The 22,265-nt window shown below is 41.9% G+C and overlaps 2 protein-coding genes across 4 annotated transcripts; both read right to left on the bottom strand.

Annotated features, from left to right (window-relative positions):
* Positions 1 to 590: 590 nt before the first annotated feature.
* On the bottom strand, positions 591 to 10,533 carry LOC111651963 (fibulin-1). Of its 2 annotated transcripts, XM_023402030.2 has the most exons (17): positions 10,359 to 10,533; positions 9,939 to 10,047; positions 8,757 to 8,892; positions 8,460 to 8,613; positions 7,628 to 7,696; positions 7,367 to 7,456; positions 7,033 to 7,170; positions 6,681 to 6,818; positions 6,454 to 6,597; positions 6,210 to 6,332; positions 5,615 to 5,740; positions 5,370 to 5,489; positions 5,108 to 5,239; positions 4,850 to 4,973; positions 2,165 to 2,313; positions 1,640 to 1,780; positions 591 to 1,496 (listed from the first exon to the last, which is right to left on the bottom strand). In XM_023402030.2, exons 1-17 carry the CDS (start codon positions 10,411 to 10,413, stop codon positions 1,357 to 1,359), a joined length of 2,088 nt encoding a protein of 695 aa, XP_023257798.1. In that variant the 5' UTR covers positions 10,414 to 10,533; the 3' UTR covers positions 591 to 1,356. The 2 variants fall into 2 exon arrangements, with proteins under 2 accessions (XP_023257798.1, XP_023257799.1); XM_023402031.2 differs by lacking the exons at positions 591 to 1,496; positions 1,640 to 1,780; positions 2,165 to 2,313 and adding an exon at positions 3,326 to 4,492.
* A 487-nt stretch (positions 10,534 to 11,020) lies between these two features.
* trim24 (tripartite motif containing 24) lies at positions 11,021 to 22,230 on the bottom strand. 2 transcript variants are annotated; one of them, XM_087172885.1, is made up of 20 exons: positions 22,139 to 22,230; positions 21,313 to 21,611; positions 20,923 to 21,041; positions 20,642 to 20,789; positions 20,084 to 20,216; positions 19,608 to 19,724; positions 19,387 to 19,501; positions 19,163 to 19,309; positions 18,949 to 19,063; positions 17,760 to 17,902; positions 17,280 to 17,504; positions 16,860 to 16,982; positions 16,566 to 16,713; positions 16,386 to 16,443; positions 15,747 to 15,873; positions 15,066 to 15,367; positions 14,032 to 14,143; positions 13,761 to 13,835; positions 13,141 to 13,302; positions 11,021 to 12,891 (listed from the first exon to the last, which is right to left on the bottom strand). In XM_087172885.1, exons 1-20 carry the CDS (start codon positions 22,150 to 22,152, stop codon positions 12,322 to 12,324), a joined length of 3,252 nt encoding a protein of 1,083 aa, XP_087029011.1. In that variant the 5' UTR covers positions 22,153 to 22,230; the 3' UTR covers positions 11,021 to 12,321. The 2 variants fall into 2 exon arrangements, with proteins under 2 accessions (XP_087029011.1, XP_023257833.2); XM_023402065.2 differs by having other exon boundaries at positions 17,280 to 17,525.
* Between the last annotated feature and the right edge of the window lie 35 nt (positions 22,231 to 22,265).

The following is a 22,265-nucleotide window of genomic DNA, read 5'->3' on the forward strand; positions in this document are numbered from 1 at the left end:
GCAATGTTTAATAAGTCTGAAGCTGAGACGAGTTGTAGGACAATTGTTGCAGCTGCAACAACAAAGCCACAGGACAGGCCTTTGGGATTTCCATGTAGTGTGGCGAATTTTCGATTACAGGATTTTCCTGCATAAGGTTGTCGCCTGTGTTTTCACTGGCTAGGCACAGCACAGCAGTGGTGAAAGACAGATCGATGTGGAAGAGAGTAGATTATGGATGGTAAGAGGTATCCACCTCAAGCAATTTGTCAGCTTTAAGATGAGGTACTCCAAGAACCAAACATTCCCAGTATAGGATTCCCATCACTCATTCTTTGAGCAGAATAACTGGAAATATCCTCACAAACTGGAAGTGGTAAGGTATGATGGGGAATCTGAAGGGTTTCAGTTACAGGAAAAACAGGACATCCTATCAGATTTTAGTTATTCTGGAAACCTCAGTTATTCTAACTAGACGACGGCTGGTTTAGTCTGCAGTGGAAGCTCTCCTCAGTGCAAAACATGAACACAAATAACTGTGCCGAGTCTGTATTATTCACAGATGGTCGAGCAGCCTGATGGTACAAAACAAAGTCGGTGTTGAAAGCAAGTCCATGGACGAATCATTTTATTTTCAAATGAAGCATGTTACATCTGGCGTGTCAAAACAGATGAAATGGAGCAAACATCAAACAGCTCTAGTCTATCATAGTGGCACTTACGACAACAAAGTCTGAATTCAAATTAAACACATAACACAGTGGTTAAGAAAAGATGAGAGCTGGCTATTGCCTTGTTAATCTATGACTCTATTTAATTCCACTCTTATAAAAGGCATGTAATGTTCAACATTTCTGGGTTAGAGGTATCATTTGAGAAATTTATCTGTTTTCCTGCTTGAAAAATAACTTTTTAACCATGCTGGCAATGTGGTTCTATGGACGGCAATGTTCGATTGAACCATTACTTTGGTCCACACTGAAATTTCTCAACAGCTGTTGCCTGTGCCTCAGAGGATGAATCGCCCTGACTTTTCCTCTAGCACCACCAGCAGGTTGACATTTTTTTTTTTTTTTGTGATACTATCTTTTGAGTATGTCTTCTTTTTTAATCTGTATGAATTAATCTGTTGAAATGACAAATACCTGTTGTAAACTAATGACCCGGATGGGATGGAAACTGTCGCTGTTAACTTGATTCGGTGCATCTGCGCTTGAAATCCTGCAAGCAACTTCATTAACCCTTGAGGCTTTTTTGTTAAATGTACAGCACAATAAACATGGCATCTCCAAATATTCAAACCTATACTTAAATAATAGTTGCCAAGTCATGTGTTGTATTGCTAATGCAGTATTTTCATCGCCTTCCTACCTCAGCTCAGAACCAGAACTCAGAGATAAAGACGTGGATCATGACAACGTTGCGATGGGAAATGACCCCTGACTTGACATAATTCATAGACACCTCCAACACAAGATCCCTGGGGCCAATGATAGGTTTCACCTGCTGAACAACACCTGGGGGGGGACACAGATCGAGATTAGTCACTCAAATTCAGTTTTTGCATAGATATACGAGAAGTAAATGATATGATAGTACATAATAAGGGATGTGGTACGCGACTGACTGGCTGGTTCATGGTGATACTCTCTCCTCTTACCCATAATCAAGCCCTGGTGGGAGCGCTTCACCACGTCAAAGGAGAACTGCTCATTTGCAGCCACGATTTCAAAGAGAACATCGGTTGCGCCAGGGAGAAGAGCGGGGTTAGCCGCCACAGTTGTCCGCAGGAAAACTATTTCTGTTGGAAGAATCGGTTTGAAGTTTTTATTAGTCTGATAGAAGAAAACCACAGAGCGCAATCAGCTCTTCAAATCAGACATTTCCGCCACGATTAGGCAATTGTTCTGTGGGTTGAAATGTGTAATTGAATCTCATGTGCTGCAGGTTGGCGGGCGGAAAGTTGTGTTTCAATTGAGGCTGCAAACGATTTTAGAATTTGCTATGACAAGCTACTGAGTTAAATAATATAATACAGAATCCTAGAACAAATTCACACTGTCATCTAAACAAAAAAAGGCACATGTCATACATTCATCACAAAAAAATCACATATGCAGCATGTTACAGCGTAGCCATCAGAAAGCTGCTTCTAAGAATTTTATTTCATTCCACTTCATCCTACCCTCTGGTCCAACGAAGTCTGAAGGTCTGAAGGTTGGCAGAGAGAGGACGGTGTGGGTGATGAGGTGGACGGGGTCCAGAGCACAGCCGATGTCGTTAGGTTGGCAGGCCTTAATACAACGCAAACCAGCTGAGACATCAGGTCTGGATCTGAGGGACAGACGGCCGTGATAAAAAAAAAAAAAGAAAGAAAGAAGAAGTATGGAAGAGTTGAAAAAACAGGATTTATGACATGTGGCAAAGGAAGAATACAGAAAATACAGATAAACACAATCTATACCCATATACGGCAGCAATGTAAGAAAAACATTTGACCAAAACTGCACAGTTGAGTTGAGCAAGAAGAAACCTGGCAACACCTGAATAGCCCCATAGACCTCTATGGTTAACCAGGCGATGAATGCCCTAAAAAGAGGCCAAACCCTGACTCCAAACCGTGGAATCATATTTGTGAGGGTTCCCCAGTGTGAAGACAGTAGCGCTTTGAAACGCAACCTCAAAAACTGCTGCAAGAGCAGAGCCATGTAATTAGCAGCGAGCAGGTGAGTCCAAGTCGTTCGCTAAAAGCCGGACGCCAAAGCCACAGAGATGATTGTGTGGTATTACACACCAGTGAAATGCCAACCCAGCACAGGATGTTTAAGAATGAATGTCATTTGATTTGGTTCAATGACATCACATTCACATTATAGGAGAAGGAAAAACAGTTTGACATAATCAGCAACAGAAGAGAGATGCATCTGCAAATGACTGTATAAACTTTCCAGAAAAGATACTATTAGTATCATTATAAAGCATTTCACTATTTCTACATGTATAAAATAATTCACTTTGCATTTTTTGGAAAATCAGGTGGTTATATAATCCAAAGATCTGGAAGAATTACAGTCACATATATTTCATATATTTGCGTTTTCAATCAGCTCTATATGCAGCAAACCCAAAAAAACCACCAGGAGGAAAGTGGAACAGTGGAAAACACAGCTACTAGACTTTTGGTATCATTTACAGCAAATTAACTGATAACCACCCAATACCAACACTAGAAGCACCATCCATCATATGTGCTGTAATGCCGCTGCACCACTAATTGAGCCCCCATGCTGGCTGGGCCCCAGGTGCCCATAAATAAGTGCCACGCTTATTTTTCTTTCTTGTTCGCTAAGGCGAGGCCTGTTTGATCCTATGGTGAGGCCGCTTGGAACAGATCGTAGGAAAAATTGGTTTCTACATTAAAAAATGACCACAGCGGAGGAAGCACGAGAGTAGTGGCAGAAACCATTGGCGGTGTGTGTATGTGTGCTCAGATATTAAAGAGTGAAAAGCCATTTTTATCCGTTACTTTTTAATTCCAAACACATAGAAAGTACAAATAAAGGGAAGCTGCCGCAGAGACATGAGGTAGGACTTAATGCATATGAACAATATTGACACAGTGTTGTAGAGATCTTCTGCAGTTAATGAGCCCCATCTAGTGGTACGTGAAATGTTCTAGTATCCCAAATAACAACTGCTCCATCATTTCCTAGAATAAATAAAACAGCTGAATTTCCTACTTTCCATCCAGAGCATAATGGCAGTTAATGAGAGACAATTTCACAGGCCCCACGTGGTCCAAAAAAATGATGAGCTGGAATAGGAAAAACAGGGTATGTAACAAATGGATACTGAGAAATAAGAGAGAGCGGTTAATTTAGTAATAAAATGAACTCATTTTTTAAATAAACTACGCAAATTCACTAAAACAGACTTCTGTAGCGTCATGTTTGAGCATATTAAGAAGTGTTTTTGGCAGAATTATAGATTTGTTGCTTATTAACTGCAATAAAGGGTGGGTGGAAAGCCGGAGCTATAAAGGAAAGGATGGATGAAAATGAAAACCATACATCAGTGGTGAATACAAAACGGGAAGTATCCCATTCGGTTTCACAAGGACTGTTAATATGGCGATGTTCTCGAGGGTCGGATTGGCTGCTCGTGTGTGACAAACACAGCAATCTTGGCCATGTAGAGATGCGCTGTTCCATAACGAATCAGCCTCATCTCCACGGTGAGAAAGAAGTCCCGGGGCTCAGACAAGACGCGGCGCAGTGAGATCACTCCCCCGTGGGCCTGCTGCTGCGTGATGAAGTATCCCTCCTCGTCTCCGGACACCACGTTCAACAGCATCTGGTCTCCTGGGACGGAACTGGAGGGCCCCATCCGGAAAACGTCTGCGGGGACGGGAGTGTTGGTGGGGAAGCTGACGTTGTAGAAGGAGATTCTCAGAGGAAGCGAGAAACACGACGCCGGATCCCGCGTGAACTCGCAAGTTACGCGCTCGCAACGGCTGGAAGGGACAAATGAAAGGAAGTGCTCATTGGATGGAGGGCAGAAATGGCTGCACACACGTGGGGTAGACGCTAAAAGAGGGAAAAGACTGAGAGAGGCAGCAACGAATGAAAGCTCGAGAGAGTGAGAGAGGAGCTTGTGACGGAAAGCTGCGGGCAAATGTCAACAGTGCGCCAAAAATCAAACACAGGGAGATATGAGTGAAACAAAGAATGAGTGTAAAATGAGAAAGATGACGGAGACGGAGTCTTGACACTAAACTACAGCCGAGTAAGATGCATCATGCAGAGCTCAGGGGCCAATCAACCGTTTCATTTCAACAGCTGGTCATAACCAAGCAGCCATCAGCGCTCACCCCTGTGCTGCTTGTCGGAAGTTTGGAGGACACTGGAAGGACAAGCAGCGAAACCCTCCCTGGACGTTGACGCAGCTCTCAGAGACAGAACAGGTGTGGCTCCCTGCTGCACATTCATCAATGTCTGAAAACACAGAAAAAAAAAGATGCAGGAACAGGTGCATTTTTACTCCTTGTCAAACTTTCTTCATCATTCCTAAGGTTTGATTCTGAGATGCTTTTTAAATAGGTAAAATATGGAGATTTTTGTCTGCTGACCTTGACATGTGCGTCCGTTGGGGGTGAGTGTGTAGCCAGTGGGAGGGCAGGTGCAGTAGAAACTTCCTGGGGCGTTGGAGCAGCGATAGGAACACACATGACCTCCAGCAGGCAGAGCACACTCATCAATATCTGAGAGGAGAGCAGGACAATGGCAGGTTAGTATCACAGATAAATATAGTGTAGTGAGCTGATGATCGTGACAAGAAACTAGTCGTCAACTACTATTCCACCCACTAAGCACCATAAAGACCAACAGTACCTTCGCACGTTATCCCGTCGATGTCACTCAGCTGGTAACCACGGCGACAGTAGCACTGATAGGAGCCAAAGACATTGGCACATTCCTGGCTGCAAGGGTTGGCCTCACACTCGTTCACATCTGTAGGGAAATGTTTCTTTACAACTAAGAAATTTGTACTTCATCAGCAACACAGGATAAATTCCTACTTCTGACCGGGTTTTTCTTTTCACTGAATGAATTAATTCAATGAAACCACAGCTTACCATCACAGTTTCTGCCATCATGGGACAGTTTGAAGCCAGTGGTGCAGCTGCACTGGTAGGACCCCTCTGTGTTCTCACACTTGTGGGCGCAGAGCCGTCCGGGATAATGCCTGCACTCATTGATATCTGAAGATCACAGGGGACAGGTTATGAATGATTAGAAAATGTATAATACAGTTGATCTCAAAATGCAAACTCAGATTAGAATTGAGACATTTGTGAAAATCTAAAATTCCACAGTTGCTGCATGAGAAAAATGTTGCTGTCTGTCTTTTCTTTATATGCTTTGGCAACACACTGCTATTGTCCATAACCGCGACATTAAAAAAAATAAAGAAAAAATAAAGTAAAAACGTAAAAGGATATCATGTTAATAATACATAATGATAATATTGTGATGCCAGATGTTAGGCCTTGTGGATCTTTTGTTTATTAGTTCATCTGGTTGCCTTTTCACTATCCAAGTGTAATTGGGTTTTTCGTACACTTTTGTACAGTTGTACAATTTTTTACCCTCTTCACCTCGATACACTCATATTTGTGTTTTAATTTAGTCACTTTAATTGTGTTTCATGGACAGTGATAAATATGTTACCTTCACACAGTTTGGTGATGCTGTTGAAGATGAAGCCGATTCTGCACTCACAGCGGTACGATCCCACAAAGTTCACACAGCCGTGCTCACCACACACATTACCTGTGCGACACTCATCTACATCTATGAGAGGAGATGGGAATAACATGTCTTTAGATTAAAAGGAATTAAGGTCAGATACAATCATCTATTACATCTGAAAATAAAATACTGGAGCAAATACATTTATTGTGACAGTATCTACCTTCACAGCGCATGCCGTCCTCGGTCAGGTGATAGCCTCGTCCACAGGTGACTGTGTTCCTGCGACAGGTGTACGAGCCTATTGTGTTGATACAAGTGTGGCCAGGCAGGCATGGGCTGCTGTTGGCCACACACTCATTTAAATCTAATGAGACAAAAAAACAGTCAGCAGGCCAGCTCACCTTTTACCTGTGGGATGTTTTTACTGGAGAGTGACACCAAACTCACCGATACAGCTGCCGGCGGCGTCCTGTATGTAACCGTCAGTGCACCTGTCCTTTGGGTGGCAGCGGAACGAGCCGGCTGTGTTTGTACATGAAAAGTCTGGTCCACAGTTATGGATCCCCAACGCACACTCATCAATGTCTGGAACATGCGAGATGATTCATGGCATAAATATACCGTGCATAAATGTTGAACAAATATTCTATATGAACATATTTTTACACCTCGATGTGAAGAAAGTATAATTTAAGGATTAGAAGGGATTTTTTTTTGCACTCTCATGCCAATTTAGACCACCTATATTGTGATTTAGGGTTTTGTTTTTATCATTTCTAGAGTGCTAATGCCTTGTTACCTTGGCAACTGTTGTTTTCTTTGAGATCATACCCTGTACCACAGCTGGTTTCCCTCTGACAGCGAAAGGAGCCCTCTGTGTTGATGCAAAACTGGCCGAAGATGCAGTTGTGGCCTCCCGTCACACACTCATTAACATCTGAGGAGAGAGAAATCCACTCAAACATAAGTCTATCTATCTATATCCGCCTATTTGTATATTACAGCATTTTCAGTAAATTGTGCTGTTACTTTTTTGTTTCTTTAGTTCATTTCAACTGTCAGATATTATTCAAGGAGTAAGCGATAAAATTGGAGATTTGTGGTGAGACCATGCCTCCACTTACACCACTTACCTTCACAATTCACTCCATCCTTTTGCAGTTGATAACCATCGTGGCAGGCACATGATCCGTTACCTACACACAGCTGGGAGCAATTGGAGTCTGAAAACAGCACAGAGACAATTGAAGACGTCACGGCGTGTGTCCCAGATCACAGGAATCGTGTCACTGTCTGATGGAAGACAAAGCCCCAACCGAGAGGCTGGCGCTTAAACCTATTACGGCTCTTACTATAAACAAAGGAGATCACATTAAGATGTGACGGTGTCAAACCTTTACAGGAGTCCAGTGTCTCTGGAGGCTTGGTAGTAATGCTGGCTTTAGGCTTGGCTGTCGCTGGAACTGTAGAAAACACAACAGTCACTTTACAACCATGTATGACTCCTTATTTTTCTTAGTACAGCGAACACAATCGAATTCCCAGCATACCTGAAGAGGACAGGGGTCAAACACCTCGTCACACAATACAACTCCAGAACTCTCGGCGTGCTCTTATCACTCTGGCCTTTGCTCTACATGAGCAAGACAGTGACTTGCTTTTCTTGACAAATAGAGTGTTTTTGCAGATCTGCAAAATCTGTGCTTCCCACTTGCTTGTGTTTTTTCACCTGAAGCCAGCTAGGTGACAAAAGCTACAAGCCATGACAAGTCCCCATTTGGCAGGGTGTCTCCAGCTTAGCCTACTACTGACTGCTGCTGTGACCTTGTCTGTCCGTCTGTCTGTCTGTCTGTCTGTCTGTCTGTCTGGATTTTGGGAAGCAATCTGGTCCACAGCTGCCACACCAAGGTCATTTATCCTGCCCTCGTTGTTAATAATGCTGCTTTCTGCTTCTAAAAACGCTGTTTTGATGTGATGCACCTACTTTTTTAAGCCTTTTCACCCTAAACACATGAAATGTATGAAGTCTCCGTTGTGAGTGTCAAGGTTTTTGCTCCCAGGGTTAATAAAATCATATTGTGCTAGAAGCCTTTTGGCACCTAATGTGTTGATTGTTTCACAAAGGCCTCCATTGACTTAAGCGTCACAAACATGATAAGACGAGGAGCTAATCAAGAAACAAAAGGCTGAAAAAAAGAAGGATAATCTGTTTTTTTTTTTTTTTACCCTCAACATTTCGTTTGACGTCCACTGTTGTGTTTTTGCCACAGCAGGTTTCAGCTGTGTGTGCACACTGTCTCCCCAGCAACAGGCCCTGCAGTTCGCAGCTCGAACCCCGGCCCACTGCCATCAGGCCGAGCATACAGCAGTCACAACACATCTAAAAAGGGAGACAGTAAAAAAGAAAAATGTGAAAAGACATCATACTCTCAGAGGAAACACACACTTTGGGGATTTATAAGCGCCTGAGTGTAAGAGTAGGGAGGTGTGAAAATGTTGATGACATCAGGAAGAGAGAACCACCTTCGAGATTTCAGTTTCCCAGGGGTCTCCTTGGAAAAAGGGCCTCTCACAGGCCCCTTGACTGTGAGCCAGTTTGATTCCATTGTCACAGAGCTTGTCTAGTACTGCTGCTGCACAGCACTGTTCCTGGGCGATCCTGGACAGAGACAGCAGAAATTTAGCATGAGACCTCATCCGGAACAGAAACTGCACTCTGTGCTCCATGAGCAGAGAGTCGGATAAGAAGCGTGTTAAGAAATGCTTTCTGTTTACGTCAGATACAGTTGATCAGCTGACTGCCAGTGGATTTGTGTTGTAATACCTTGCATTCTTACTTGCAAAAAAGTATATAAAACAAAGTAACCATAAAAAGCAACTTTGTAACTTTTATGACCTATTTATATGAGAAAATGCTTCATTTGGCTTTGGACTAAATTCTCTTTCCAGTCCCTCGCTTCCTGCCTTTCCTTGGCAAATGTTCCCTCCTCTGACCTCCATGTGTTGACCAGGTGTTGCTCTATTTCATCAATCACCACCTCTATGTTCTTAAAGTCAAACAGGGCCCTTGGGTGTTAAAAATGCTCCAGGGGGCCACTTAACGCCTGTACTTACTATGTAGTTATTATGTGGCAGTCCTCCCCTGTAGCAGGATGGCTGGCTGAGGGGCTGGAGAGATGATATGGGACTTACAGCCCTGGGGGGATTTCCTGCTTTTAAAGATACCATCACAAACGCTGGCCTACAGGATACTCACATTTTCCAGTGTAAAATTCCACACATCCACTTGAAGATGTTTCTGTATCAAGCGTGACACAATGTTTTTGCTGTTATGTATGGGTTACAAAACTATTTCATACCAATCAATAATGCCAGTGCAGTAACACTTTGCAATGATCCTCATGTGTTCCCTCCCTGGAGCTCCTGTACTGACCCTTCTTTGGCCCCTGGACTCATAGACTGATCACTTAATCCCTGTGCCAGATCCTCAGTTTGAAACCACTGTTAACATTTCTTGTTGGGAAGTCGATGAAATAACTACAAAGAGACACGAAACAACCAAAAAGGCATCTCTTTGGATCTGAGCCTTCTGCTCTTATGTCTGTGCCAAAGGGGCCCGTTGGTCTCATGATTCGTCAATGCCTGAGCCCCATGTTGAGGCCCTCCAGAGCACCAAGGTTGTTGGAGGAACCAGGTGTTGCTTACCTGCAGTTGTGGGAGGACGAGATGAGGGGGAGGATTGTACAGTCATGTCCTCCCAGGGCGCGATCCCTCCCGTCCTGACAGCACTTTTCTATAGTAGGAGGCTGAATCTCTGCAGTGTTGGGGTGATGGTATGGGGATTAGAAATAGACAGCAGAAACATGCATGCAGCACAGTGGATGGAAAAAACAGCAAGGCTGCCCCTGAGTGCCAGTGCCTGACTCAGATTTAATTTAAATGGGCGCACACTCTCAGAGAGACAGTTTATGGAAAATAGGCTCTAGCTGAACTTCCACCGCACCTTGTAGGTTGGGCTATAATATTCTCAAAATTAAATAAGCAATCATACGCAATTTAAACCACGTAGTCTGAAAATGTGTCCAGATTCTGCACCTCAATGACAAACTTAGGCAATGTTCTTACCTTCTCCATGCAGAACTCCGTACAAAGAGAACAAAAGTATAGTCCACTGCGCCATCGGACTCAAGTGTCCACCGACAAATTCTCAAAACTTTACGGTTAAATGATTTAGTGAAATGATTAGAAATGGCGGCTGAATCACGGCAGCGCACGGTGCGAGCCTCCTGTTGAAATCTGCTCCGTCAGGAAGGAGAACATCTCAGTAACAGCGACACTGATTCTTTGAGGGTTGAGATTTAGGGGCGGTGAGGGCGGGGTGGAGGGAGCCGGGTTTAACTGGATGACTACAACTGGCTTTATCAATGCCAACAGGTATTAATGAGGGAACAGGGAGTGTAGAGTAGTTGCCAGGTTACAAGATGAATAACCGGCGGTTAAGTTTGGGCTAAGAAAAAATAAAAATAAATAAAACGATAAAACAAAATAAAATAAAAATAGGACAAATAATCCAAGCCTATAAAGTGTAGAAAACAATAAAAGGTCATGAATGAAATAACAATAAAATAATGCAAAAAATTATAGTATTTATTTTTAGATCCCCTATGAAGTGAGTCATTTATAAAGTATTAAAATAGGTTTGGAGCCACTGCTAAAAAATATATAAATAAATGGAAAAAAAAATAGCATAAAGATGAGAATAGTGGGCATCAAGCAGCAGTCAGATCTACATGTAACACTGTTTATTACAAATATTGTAAATGCAGATGTTCTTAATGCTCAACATTGTTTGTAGAGTTCATTAACAGGTCCTGTGCATCCTCAATTCGTAATAAAGTAGTGATATTGGACAAAAAGAATCAAATCAGTTTTTGACTCTCTTTTGACTTTTCATCTCAAGTGAGATGACGGTCACAGAGGTTGTAATTAACTGAAGTCTGTGTCAAAAATCTGTTTTTTTTTTTTTTTTTAATTGGCCAGATGTGTACAATTTCACGCATTTTGTCATTAATTAGTCAGCGAGGAAAACTGACTAAAACAATAAGGTTCTTACCTCAGAGTAATCATGATGCAGAAGGCCAAGGACATGATTTGGAAAACACACTGTCGTCAGAGGCTGATAATGAGAAATTGATAATCATGTCTCTGAATTATCTCTGAAAACATTTAAATAAAGAAAGTCTGAGGAGAAATGTTCTCCTGATTAAAAAACAAGGCGGCTGTATGATAAATCATCTTTGGGATTTGGGGGATAAGAGGCCTCAAACTGGCAACACAGAAATGAAACCATGATAGTGGCAATTCATGTTGGTTCTCAAACAACCAGGCAGCACAATTTTTTAAAATGCTAGTATTTTCAAGGGACTGTTTAAACCAATGTTGAACTGATATATGTGTCACTTCCTTCTCCTCAGAAACTACAGTGCATACAGCGGCCCTATTTGTTGAATACATAGCATTATTACAACACTACTTAAAATTAAAATAATACTATTGCAATAAAACAATTTGTTTATGAGCCAAATGGCTAGTACATGTGGGCTAAAGTCTATAAACACAAAAATGGAGGCATTAGTATTCATATTAAGACATCTTGCATGCATTAATAATCCAAAGTCTTTTTTCTGGGTACGATTGCAGCATTTTGTGCCTTTAGTTCATGGCATAATTATGTACAAGTGAAAAGCAAGGTAACTGAAGATAAATTACACACGATCCTATCAACAAAGAACATCTTTTGTGTGCTTCTCGGTGTCGTCATCACAGAGAACGACCTCCTATGTTACAGTAAAATTGTAACCCCTGTCCAGCAAAAACACAAAAAACAGCTTATTTACTCCCTTCGATGTGCATCTACAGCATCACTGCTACTAAATAAAGTCTGTTTAGTACAGCAGTACCTTTTTTTCCTATTGCAAATATAACATAGTACAAAATTGTCTGATTGCAGCAAATGTAGGTCCCCACTGGGGAGAATTCTGTGGAAGACTGAAATCATCCATCTTTTCTACAGCTTCTCCCTGTCCATCTACCCCTCCTCCTCTTTGGCTGTGTCTGCAGGAGCCGCCTCCTTCTCCTGGATTTCAGGTGGATCTACAGTCTTGTCTGTAGGGAGCTCAAGGTTCTCCTCTTTTGGGGAGCTGGGAGCTACTCCATCTTTTGTTTCACTATCAGCAGCAGGAGAGCTTTCCACCTCCTTCACAGGACTTTTCTCATCCTGCTTTGCCTCCACGGCAGGAGGCGAGCCCTCCCCGGTAGCCGATACAGTTTTCTCTGTCTCCTTTTCACTAGTGTCAGTCGCCTTCTCCTCGATTTCGGACTTTTCTTCCTCTGCCGGGGCTGGAGCTTCTTCCAGAGGAGCCAAATCCTCTTCTACAGGGGGGATTCCTTTTCCTGCAGGACTTTGGGGTTTGTCGTGTTCAATGGGTGCCAAACCTTCCTCCATCATCTCCTCCTCTTCTTCAATCTCATCCTCTAAAGGAGGGATCATCTGTTCTTCCCTTCCACCGGGGAATACCTTATCTGGGTAGACTAGCTTCAGCTGTTCCTCAAAGTAGTCCTCCAGGTACAAGCCAGCACTCCCCACCTCTGAGGTCGCCTGTCCAGTCAGTGCACAGAAATGTGATAATGACAGAGAGTAAGTAATTAGAAAATAACTATAAATAAAAAAATATATATAATTAAAAAAAGTTTAAGGCACCTGCAAATGATTGTTTAGTGGTATTTGACAATAAGCAGAAAATGTGTTGTCTCGTTTTTCTTGACTGGGTTGCAGTTAACAGGTTTATTTCCCGAAAAGACATTTAAAAAGAAAAAAGAAAGAAAGAAAGAAAGAAAAGATGTTTACCTTGTAGTACTTTGCACAGTTGAAAAATATGAGCCTGATGTCTGCAACAAATTCCTCTGGCCTCCTATAACATTCACCCTCCTTCGACTTGGACTCCAGCTTCCTCTTCACTATTGACAAATCCATCGGTGTCTTGATCAGCTCTTTGTACCTTCTTGTCTCCTACGTGAAAAAAATAATTAAAACATCAGTAACTGATGAGAATTAGATTTTAAGAGTTTCTCTTAAAAAATTGTTTTCCTAAAAAAAATGCAAAAACAACTCAATGTGATCTTGTACAAAAAAAAAAAATTAAAATATGGTGCATCTTTCCAAAATTAGCTGAAAGATTTATTGGTTAACTCTTTAAATATGAGGTATTTATGATAATTATAATGTAATTATCAAAATAGTCTCCACTGGAAACAACAGTCTGTCTTAACTTCATTTTCAGGTCATTAAAAATGACATCCAATAATCCTCTCTAAGAATTAATAATAGAAAAACTTACTGCATTTTATTCGTATTGACTTACTTCCAGAGTAAAAGCAAAACAACAGTCCGACTGCAGGACATTTGTATTTCCTTACCAGTTGAGTTCCTTTGTTTACTGACTAAATACAGTGAATACAGTGCCTTACCGATGGAGAAGCAGGCTGCTGGAAGTCGGTGCTGAAGTCATTGCAGAACAGACGTAGTAGCAGCCTCTCACACCTCTGTATAAAGAAAAAAGAAAAAGAGGGAGAATTAGACCAAGTCCTTAAGGACATGACATTTGTTTGATGGGAGATGACTGCAGGAATCAAAAAATGTTTGTCTGAAACATAAGTATTGTCATATGAACAGGACATCCAGGCCCTCTGGAACTGAAGGATATCGCGGACAAAAATTCAACTGTGTGACTGCCTGTACCCTTCTATCAACAGGTGGGAATCCTTCTGAGATGGGGTCATCCTTGCTGTCACAGTTGTACTCCATCTCAGGCGCGGCGAGGTCTCGGCAGAATGAACAGAACCACTCGCCGCTGTGGAGAGACGAGAAACCAGGACACAAAAAACTGTTAGGACACAGGCAGGGACTGTTACTGTTACTGCTGAATAAGATCAAAACTACACTGCATCTGTTCCTACTTACAGACGCCAAGCTTAATCTTACACAACACCTGGAGAAGAGCTTGTCAGCATGCATCTTCATCATTAGTATAAATTTATACTCTTCTGCTTAGTTCTTGTACAATAAAAAACAAAGCTGTATTATAATGTGGCGTAAAAAGCATAAAAAAAAAAAAAAAGAACACACTACACATATTACACACATGATGTCCAACATGTCTGATATGCTGTATAAAGTGGCGGTTGTGTTTAAATTTGTACATAACAAATGCAACGCATCAATATTTTTGACCAAAATATATTTTAGAACAAATCTTGTAATCTTTACCCAATAAATACTTCTATAATTACATTTACGTTTATCTTCTATAATAAAGTTTTCTTTCTTAAAAGAAATAAAAACCAAAATTCAAATCAAAAAGCTGATAGGAAAGTAAGAAGAGACGAGAAGTTCTTGTACTGGCCTGCACCACAATAATTATCATTGATAACAGTGAAACATTTAATCTCAGAAAGAAAGCTCTACATTACAGAAAATGTGTTGACACACTCATGGTAATTACAATATTTATGACAATATTCTGTGAGGTTGGGGAGTAAAACTAAAATAATATTTTCCCAAGACAAAACACGCAGCAAATGCAGCTTCAAAAATTGTCCACACAGGCTGCATACAAGACTGACACACCCTCCCTAAGGTACCATGTCATTTATTCACCTCCTCCTATTTATTCATGGGTGGTACCCAACATTCTTTCATCATCACATAATTGCTCAATCATTGCTGAGAGCATTTCAGATCTCTGTGTCACTGAGAGACCGTCTGTCTCTCACCTGGGGGACTCAATCAGCGTGGGGATGTGGCAGGACAGATGGAAAACTTTGGGACATTTGTCGCAGCAGAGCAGCTCTCCTCCGTTCTGACAGACGGCGCACCAGTCCTCATTAGGATCTTCCTCCGGCTCCGCTCTCTTTTCAGACTCCGGCTGCGCCGCAGTCTGAGGACACTGCTCTTTCCCAGCTTTGGACTCTGATCCAGGGACTGGGACTTGGACAGAGACCTTCTGCTGCTGCCGCGGCTTCGACTGGGCCCCGGTGCTGCTGTCAGGCAGACTGGACCCTACAGTGGACTGCACCTGTAGGCAATGAAAATGAGGTATTTTGTTGTTAGATGACTCAGAAAAAAAAACACTATTAAAGACTACTAAAAGACCAAAGGAAACTGAACACTTGACATTTTTGAGGACAGAAAAGTCCCTTAATTTTGTATCAAAAAAACATATTGACATTGAACTAAAACAAAATATGACTTAATATTATTTTTCAATGGATTTTAAGAACAAAAGTATCAAAATATTGATCACATTCCTCTCTGCAAGTGGCAACACGTCACCTACAGGCTATTGCTTACATTCTACATTTTGACAGTAAATGTCACCAAAAAAAAAAAACAAACAAAATCACTAAGTTTTAACAACATTCTTGACTCATGTAACCCCAAGTAATTTCTCTTACAAAATGAACTTCATCCTCATCCTCTGGTTCATCCTTGATGACGATAATGGGCCCCGGGGACGACCTTCTTCGTCGCTTGGCTGAAGGGGCAGATGGCGGCTCAGAAGACTGCCTCCAGGAAGACGTCCTTCAACGCACAGATTGCCAGAGAGAGGAGAAAGGAAGATTGTGACCATTACATAGTTTTAAAAAGACCTGCTGGCCCTGCTTTCAGTAGTTGGTTTGGAAGATGGATTGTCCTCTGACCGTCACATTAGATGAAAGGAAAAATGCAACTTATTGGAGACATGAAAATAAGTGCCACAAGGAAATAATGTATATGTGTTGTTTGGGGAACCAATTTTAATGTAGGCTATGATAACAGAGTGCAGTGTAAGACTGAAGGCTCACGCAAACAGTGATGCGGACAACTGCTATCAAAACATGACACCCTCACAATAAAAAGACTGCAAAGAAATAGCTCAGTATAATAGTTTTCTAGTGAGAAAATGGTCAGGCTATGTAGACAAAGAACTGTAGTGAGAAAGAATGTGAAACTTGTAGGGTGTAAAAATGATTCATAGAATTCACAGTCATTTATCTTAGTGTACCGAAAACTTTGACAGTCTGATCTACTGGGGACTTTGGTTCCTTTCTTACCCCGTGCTTCTGTCTGTAGAAGATGGTTTGGCCATCGGGGAGTTCTGCCTTCCTTGGACTGGAGAAAAAAAAAAGGGCAAGAAAAAAAAAAGACTTGGAAAATTTGGAAGTGATGACGAAAAGCTTAATTTAAAATGTATTCTCATATTTGAGTAAGATCGTCGGAGCGAGGATACAGACCTGTTATGTGATTAAGTGTGTTTGTTTTGTCTGTGGTTGCTGAGGCTACACTTGGAGCGTAGCTGGGTTTGGGGATAGAGATGGTGATAGAGGGGACAGATCCGCTAGCTTCACTCCTCTTCAGGAAGGAGGACTCCGGTAGACCCCTCTGAAGAAAACAAAACAAAAATTAGGCTAGAATTAACGCATCATCACAGTTACACAAAACAAGCCAGAAAAAGCTCTTTTCTCTCTCTGTAGAATCCTGCTGATGTCACACTGAAAATCTCTTTGGCCCCTCCCTCTCCTACCAACCTGGTGTAGTGACGTCTGTGTAGCTGCTCCGGCAGGCAGAGGCTGTGGGTAGCGGGAAGTACCTTGCAACACATCCATGGGTTTAGGAGGGAAGCTGGAGCTATGGATCAGATCTCTCAGAGACTAGAAGTAGAAAAAAATTGAAGTTGAAAGAACAGTTTTTAGAATAAGGAGAAGAATCATTGAGGTACATTTGAAACATACTCATTTCTTGGTGAAAACACTTTTAAGACATTAAGTACTGATAAGTCTGGTATTTGACTCTTTGATAAGCATCATCTACAGAAACTTCCCATGTGACAAGGAGCCCATGTTTGACATACAGGACATGCAATGTAATCCCCACACACACACACACACACACACACACACACACACACACACATCCACTTTCTAATCTGTCTACCTGCGCCCACTTACCTGGGGAGGTGGGAATCCTGTGTTGTGAAGCATGGAGGAGGTGGGGCTTCTGGGGTTGGGGTGGGAGGTCCCGTACCTGCGTCCTGGTTGTGTCAAGTTCGGGGGGCCCTGGGAGGGGGAGGAGCCTCCATGGATGGGCCTGGTTGGGGGTGGTGGGCCGGGGGGTCCCGGGAGCCTTACGTTCTGGTACCAGGACCAGTGGTTGGGAGGGGGCTGTCTGTGGGGCTGTTGGGAAAGCTTGTCAACCTTGGACAGAGGGGTAGTTAACAGTTTAATCGGTGCTGGTAGAAGCTGTACTCATTGACATTTGACATTTATAAGCTATCATATAAAAGAAAGATTAAAAAGCACGGAGAATATCTCACAGTATTAGACCATTAAGCAAAAAGTACATATTGAAATTGAACCTTTACATATTCATTTTAACTCATTTCATCCTTTCATCCTCATTAAAACTACTGGCTGTGGTGACAGTCATACCTGCATCTGGAGCTGAGCCAGCGTGCTCTGTCGCTGCTGAGCTGAGACTGCTGATAGACCTCCGGCAGGTGCTTCTGCTCTGGGAGCTGCTTGGTGGTTGGTGATGGGCGGCCTTCCTGGGCCCCTTTCTACTACCAGAGAACCTGGACATAACAAGCAGTTAAAACACCTAATAAATAACTATGAATTGAATGAACCTGCCTTATCCATAATGCTACTTATCCGGTAGCAGTTTGGTCTGAGATTTGGATGTGTTATGCTAGTAGCAGCAAACGTTTCATCGAGCAGCAATGACCATACTGATGAACAGGCCCAGCTCTCTCTGGAGCCATAAAAAGGCTTCATACACATATGCAGCAGAACCCGCAGCACCTGTGAACAGACTCTGATGTCTAAACTCTCTGTAGTTCCCCTTTACTGAAAAAAACACTTTTGCACATGCACACTGAAAAGCCTGATGATTTGGTTTTAGAGAAACTAAATGGTGGCCTGTAGGCCGAGCACAAAATAAAAACTATTCTAGCCTATGACACTTAAAAAGCAGAGACAGTAATGACCACAGCTGATTTTAGCCTATTCCTTTTAAAGACTATTATTAGCACCATAAAGTTGTCCATCAGAAGAGAAAGAAGTATATACATGTGCTAAAATTAAAAGGAAGATAATGCAGAAGAGAATATATAATATTGTCAAGTGCAAACAAAAGATTAAGAAAAATGTTATTTAGGCCAGATGAGATTAATTACACTGAAAGACGTAGATGAAAAAACAATCTGTCTTGTTTACTAGTTTCAGGAGCAATCTGACAAAGATAAAATGAAACTAGAGGATGACGTGGCCGACACTTCTCTCCAAGAAACATCATCATCATTACTGTGCAGATTTCCTTTAAAAGAAAATGTTTTTCCTCTTCCCTTATCTTGAGCCTCAGCTTCTGATGTCGATTTTTAAACATCACAGTACACCAGGGAAATTGGATTTAACATCTATTCAGTGAGCATTGACAAACGTATACACTAAAAAAAAAGTAACAACCAAAACAAAGTTTGTAGTCCGCAGTTATTCCTGCAGGTGATGGGGTTTTTAAGACACACTGAGCCGTCTACAAATCATGAGGAAACATTTTATATTCTACAGTATTCGTCGCTGCTTCACTCGTACTGTAAATTTCAGGTGATGCAAGTCTTACCGAGGTCTACATTTGTGGCCCAGAAACCAGAGCGGCACTGGAAACGAACAGAACTCTGAGGGACGATGGAGGGATTACAACTCGCTCTCATCAGGTAATGGATCTGGAAAAGGATCTAGGAGATAAAAAGCGAGAGAATTTCTCTTTTACAAAGAAAATTGAAAGTATTATAAGTATTGTACGCTTCTGTCAGATAATTATTGTAGAAATTCACCAGTCTCTTGCAGTACAGGAGCGCTGTTCCACTATGGCTGGCTGTAGCCCATTTGGTGAAGCTAATAACGTGGTCTAGGTGCCTACTCAGAGAGTTGACGTCCTCCTGCTGCTTTTTCAAACCCAACTCATGGTCCTTAGTCAGAGCCTGAGAGCACACGTGTTCATGAAAGGTCAAAAAACAGACGGCCACAATTGACACAGCGCAGAATAAACACACCGTACCTCAAGCTGGTTAACCAGAATCTTCCCCTTCCTGTTGATCTCCATTATCAAATTACAGATGGACTTCTTTATTTCATTTGTGACAGCTTTCCGGTTTTCTTCAACTTGTTGGAGTCTGGGAAATCAAGATAATCAGATTATGTTGCTAACACAGTATTACACCTAAAATACATAGAAAACAGAAAGTCTGATCAAGTTCCAGCTGTGATGGATAAATTTACCCTGTACTGATGCAGCCGGAAACGTCCTCTATGGCCTTTCTTTTCTCTTGCAACTGCTGCGTCATGTTCTCCAGGTACTGCCTGTGGTTTCTGTACGCATCCTCCAAAAACTGGTAGCTAGACACAAAGAATATCAAAATGCGTGGTGAATGAATGGAAATTGAATTAATCATTGGGTATCCTTGTTCAGTGAGAGACAATGGAGCTTTAAAAAATTATGACAAATATTTTTTTTTTTTACCTTTTCTGATAGTAATCACCTTTTCACATAAACACACATGACCTCATCAAATTTCAAATCACAGAAATAATCATTTGCTTAAAATCAGAAGCAGCCTTTCTAATTTCTCCACAATGGTGCAACAGGCTGCATCACCACTGCAAGATGTAAAGGACCATACACCAATTACCATCTTTATCCAAAATAAATAGAAAAATACACTATTTTATGGTAGGAAAAAAAAAAATCTGCATACTTGTGATCCTTGTGCTTAAGCAGCTGACAGTCCCGACAAGTGAGTCGGTCACACGTCTCACAAAACAGCTTCAGTGGCTCCTGCTTGTGGATGTCACAAAACACAGGCCTCTGTGTGGAAACACCTACTGCTTCTGGGATACAGATAAGTGGGAAACTTAAGAACACACAGAAATGTACTATCGGCTTATGTCATCTTAAATGTTTTCCTCAGCTTTTTATAAATATCTACACCTTCATTTTCATGAATGGTATCTTGGCACAATAGTTTGTCTACACTACTTGGCAGGTGGAAAAACCATCACTGCCAAGTAACGGAATGGCTGTGTCTTTTCTGCGCGCCTGCCAGTGCTCCTGCCTTGATGAACTTTTTGAACAACCTAACTGCTTACATTTTCCATTTCTTCAGCGCATTTGCCCTCCTTTCTTTAACTGGGTTAACAGTGTAAATGCCTGCAGAGAACCTAATATTATTTGCTGAATTATCTCAATCCAATATTTACCAACTGTTACTTTTGGTTAATCTTATTACAAAAAATTAGCTGTGGACACAAAATACCTGGAGACATCTCCTCTTTCTGACGTATGGTGTGATCTCTGGTGAACTTAACCCTTTGATGAGCCTCGATGCATGTCACGCACAGAAACTCCACACACTCCACGCAGTAACCTGTTGCTTCTGTGTTGTCGTCGCAGCTCATACACACCTATTAAAGATACGAGTAAAGAACAAAGCAAAAGAAGGCTGAGCAAATTAAAATCACCACTGTAGTCTGAGAGGTGTCATACAACCAAACTGTTGTTAAAGTTAAGGCTCAGGATATGCAGGTGATGACCAACCTGGCTGGTTTTCTCCACAGTGCTGCTTGGCACCTCAGCGGAGTCCTTGACAAAGAAATTATCCAGCACATCCATCTCCCAGCATTCCTGTCTGCATACTGGACATCGAATAGCACCCACTGGAGCAACAAACCAGATCCATTATTCAAGGTGTCAGCTCACAAACACTTAAATTATTCCGTGTTTCAAAAGAAATACACACAGCATCTGTAGCAGTGATTTCATGCTTTCAGACTAGGATATTAGTCATCACCATTCATATTCTCTGGCTAAACCAACCTGCTTCACTTCCAGCTAAGTATAAAGAGCTCCATCACAATCTACCACAGTTACATCAATCACAACTATATCAGGGACCTAAATGACTTCATATCAACTGACTGTTCTCACATGGTTTGTTGTTGTCGACTTGACCTTGCGAGTCACGCCTCGGGTCAGCACTCCTGAAGGGGGCAGGCAGACACCTCTTACAGAAGGAGTGGAGACACGGCAGGAGTTTTGGCTCTCTGTTGTGGAAGCTCAACTTGCAGATGGGACAAGTGTCCATGAGCCCGAATGTGCCTTGCTGTTTCAGTCTCTCCTCCTCGGCTGGCAAACTTTCTGCTTCGTTTTCCACAATGATGACAATGTCGTCGTTGTCAACATTTTCGGCAGTTTCGTCCATTTTTTTTTTACTGCTGCTTCCCGATCTTTCCAGGCAACCAATCAATATAGCGTTGCGGTTGGAAACAAAGGACAGCCTGTAATTTTAACTTAACAAGCCGGATAAGGAATATTAACACTAATATAATTCATTACAACATTTAAGACATATCCCTTTCATCCTGGAAAGTGGTTTATTGAACTGTACAATACCGGCATTAGTTAAAGTCTATTTCTTTCCGCTTTGGGGGCTAAATTAGCAACTTAGCCTGATTTAATTGCACATATGGTACAGACAATAAATAATGAATCCCCCGGTCTGTGGCGGTTCTTATTAAAAAGAGGCAAAAGATAACAGCGCTCAGTCACATATGAATTAACATTATCCTACATACATAGTATTTTGAAGCTCTTATGTCCATAGGAAAGGCGAACATCTGTGCTTTCGTAGCTCAAAACACATACCATATATTACCCAAACGGCACTGCGGTGCTTTAACGCTACAGCGCCCGGTAACGGCCAAACTTCGTATTACAGAGCGCAATTTTAAATGAGACATTTTCACTCACTCACCTGTAGCCTGTCATTTTTAAAAATTTGTCTTTGTGCTTGAATGTGTAAGATAGTGTTGATTTTTTATCACCCTCTTAGTTATTTGTTTACTTGTGCAGGAGGCTGCTTTTTGTACCTGGGAGGAGTC

The sequence above is a fragment of the Seriola lalandi genome, unplaced genomic scaffold (genome assembly GCF_002814215.2).
Source record: "Seriola lalandi dorsalis isolate HSWRI2012SDOR001 ecotype SW California unplaced genomic scaffold, Sedor1 jcf7180002053896, whole genome shotgun sequence".
Classification (NCBI taxonomy): domain Eukaryota; kingdom Metazoa; phylum Chordata; class Actinopteri; order Carangiformes; family Carangidae; genus Seriola; species Seriola lalandi.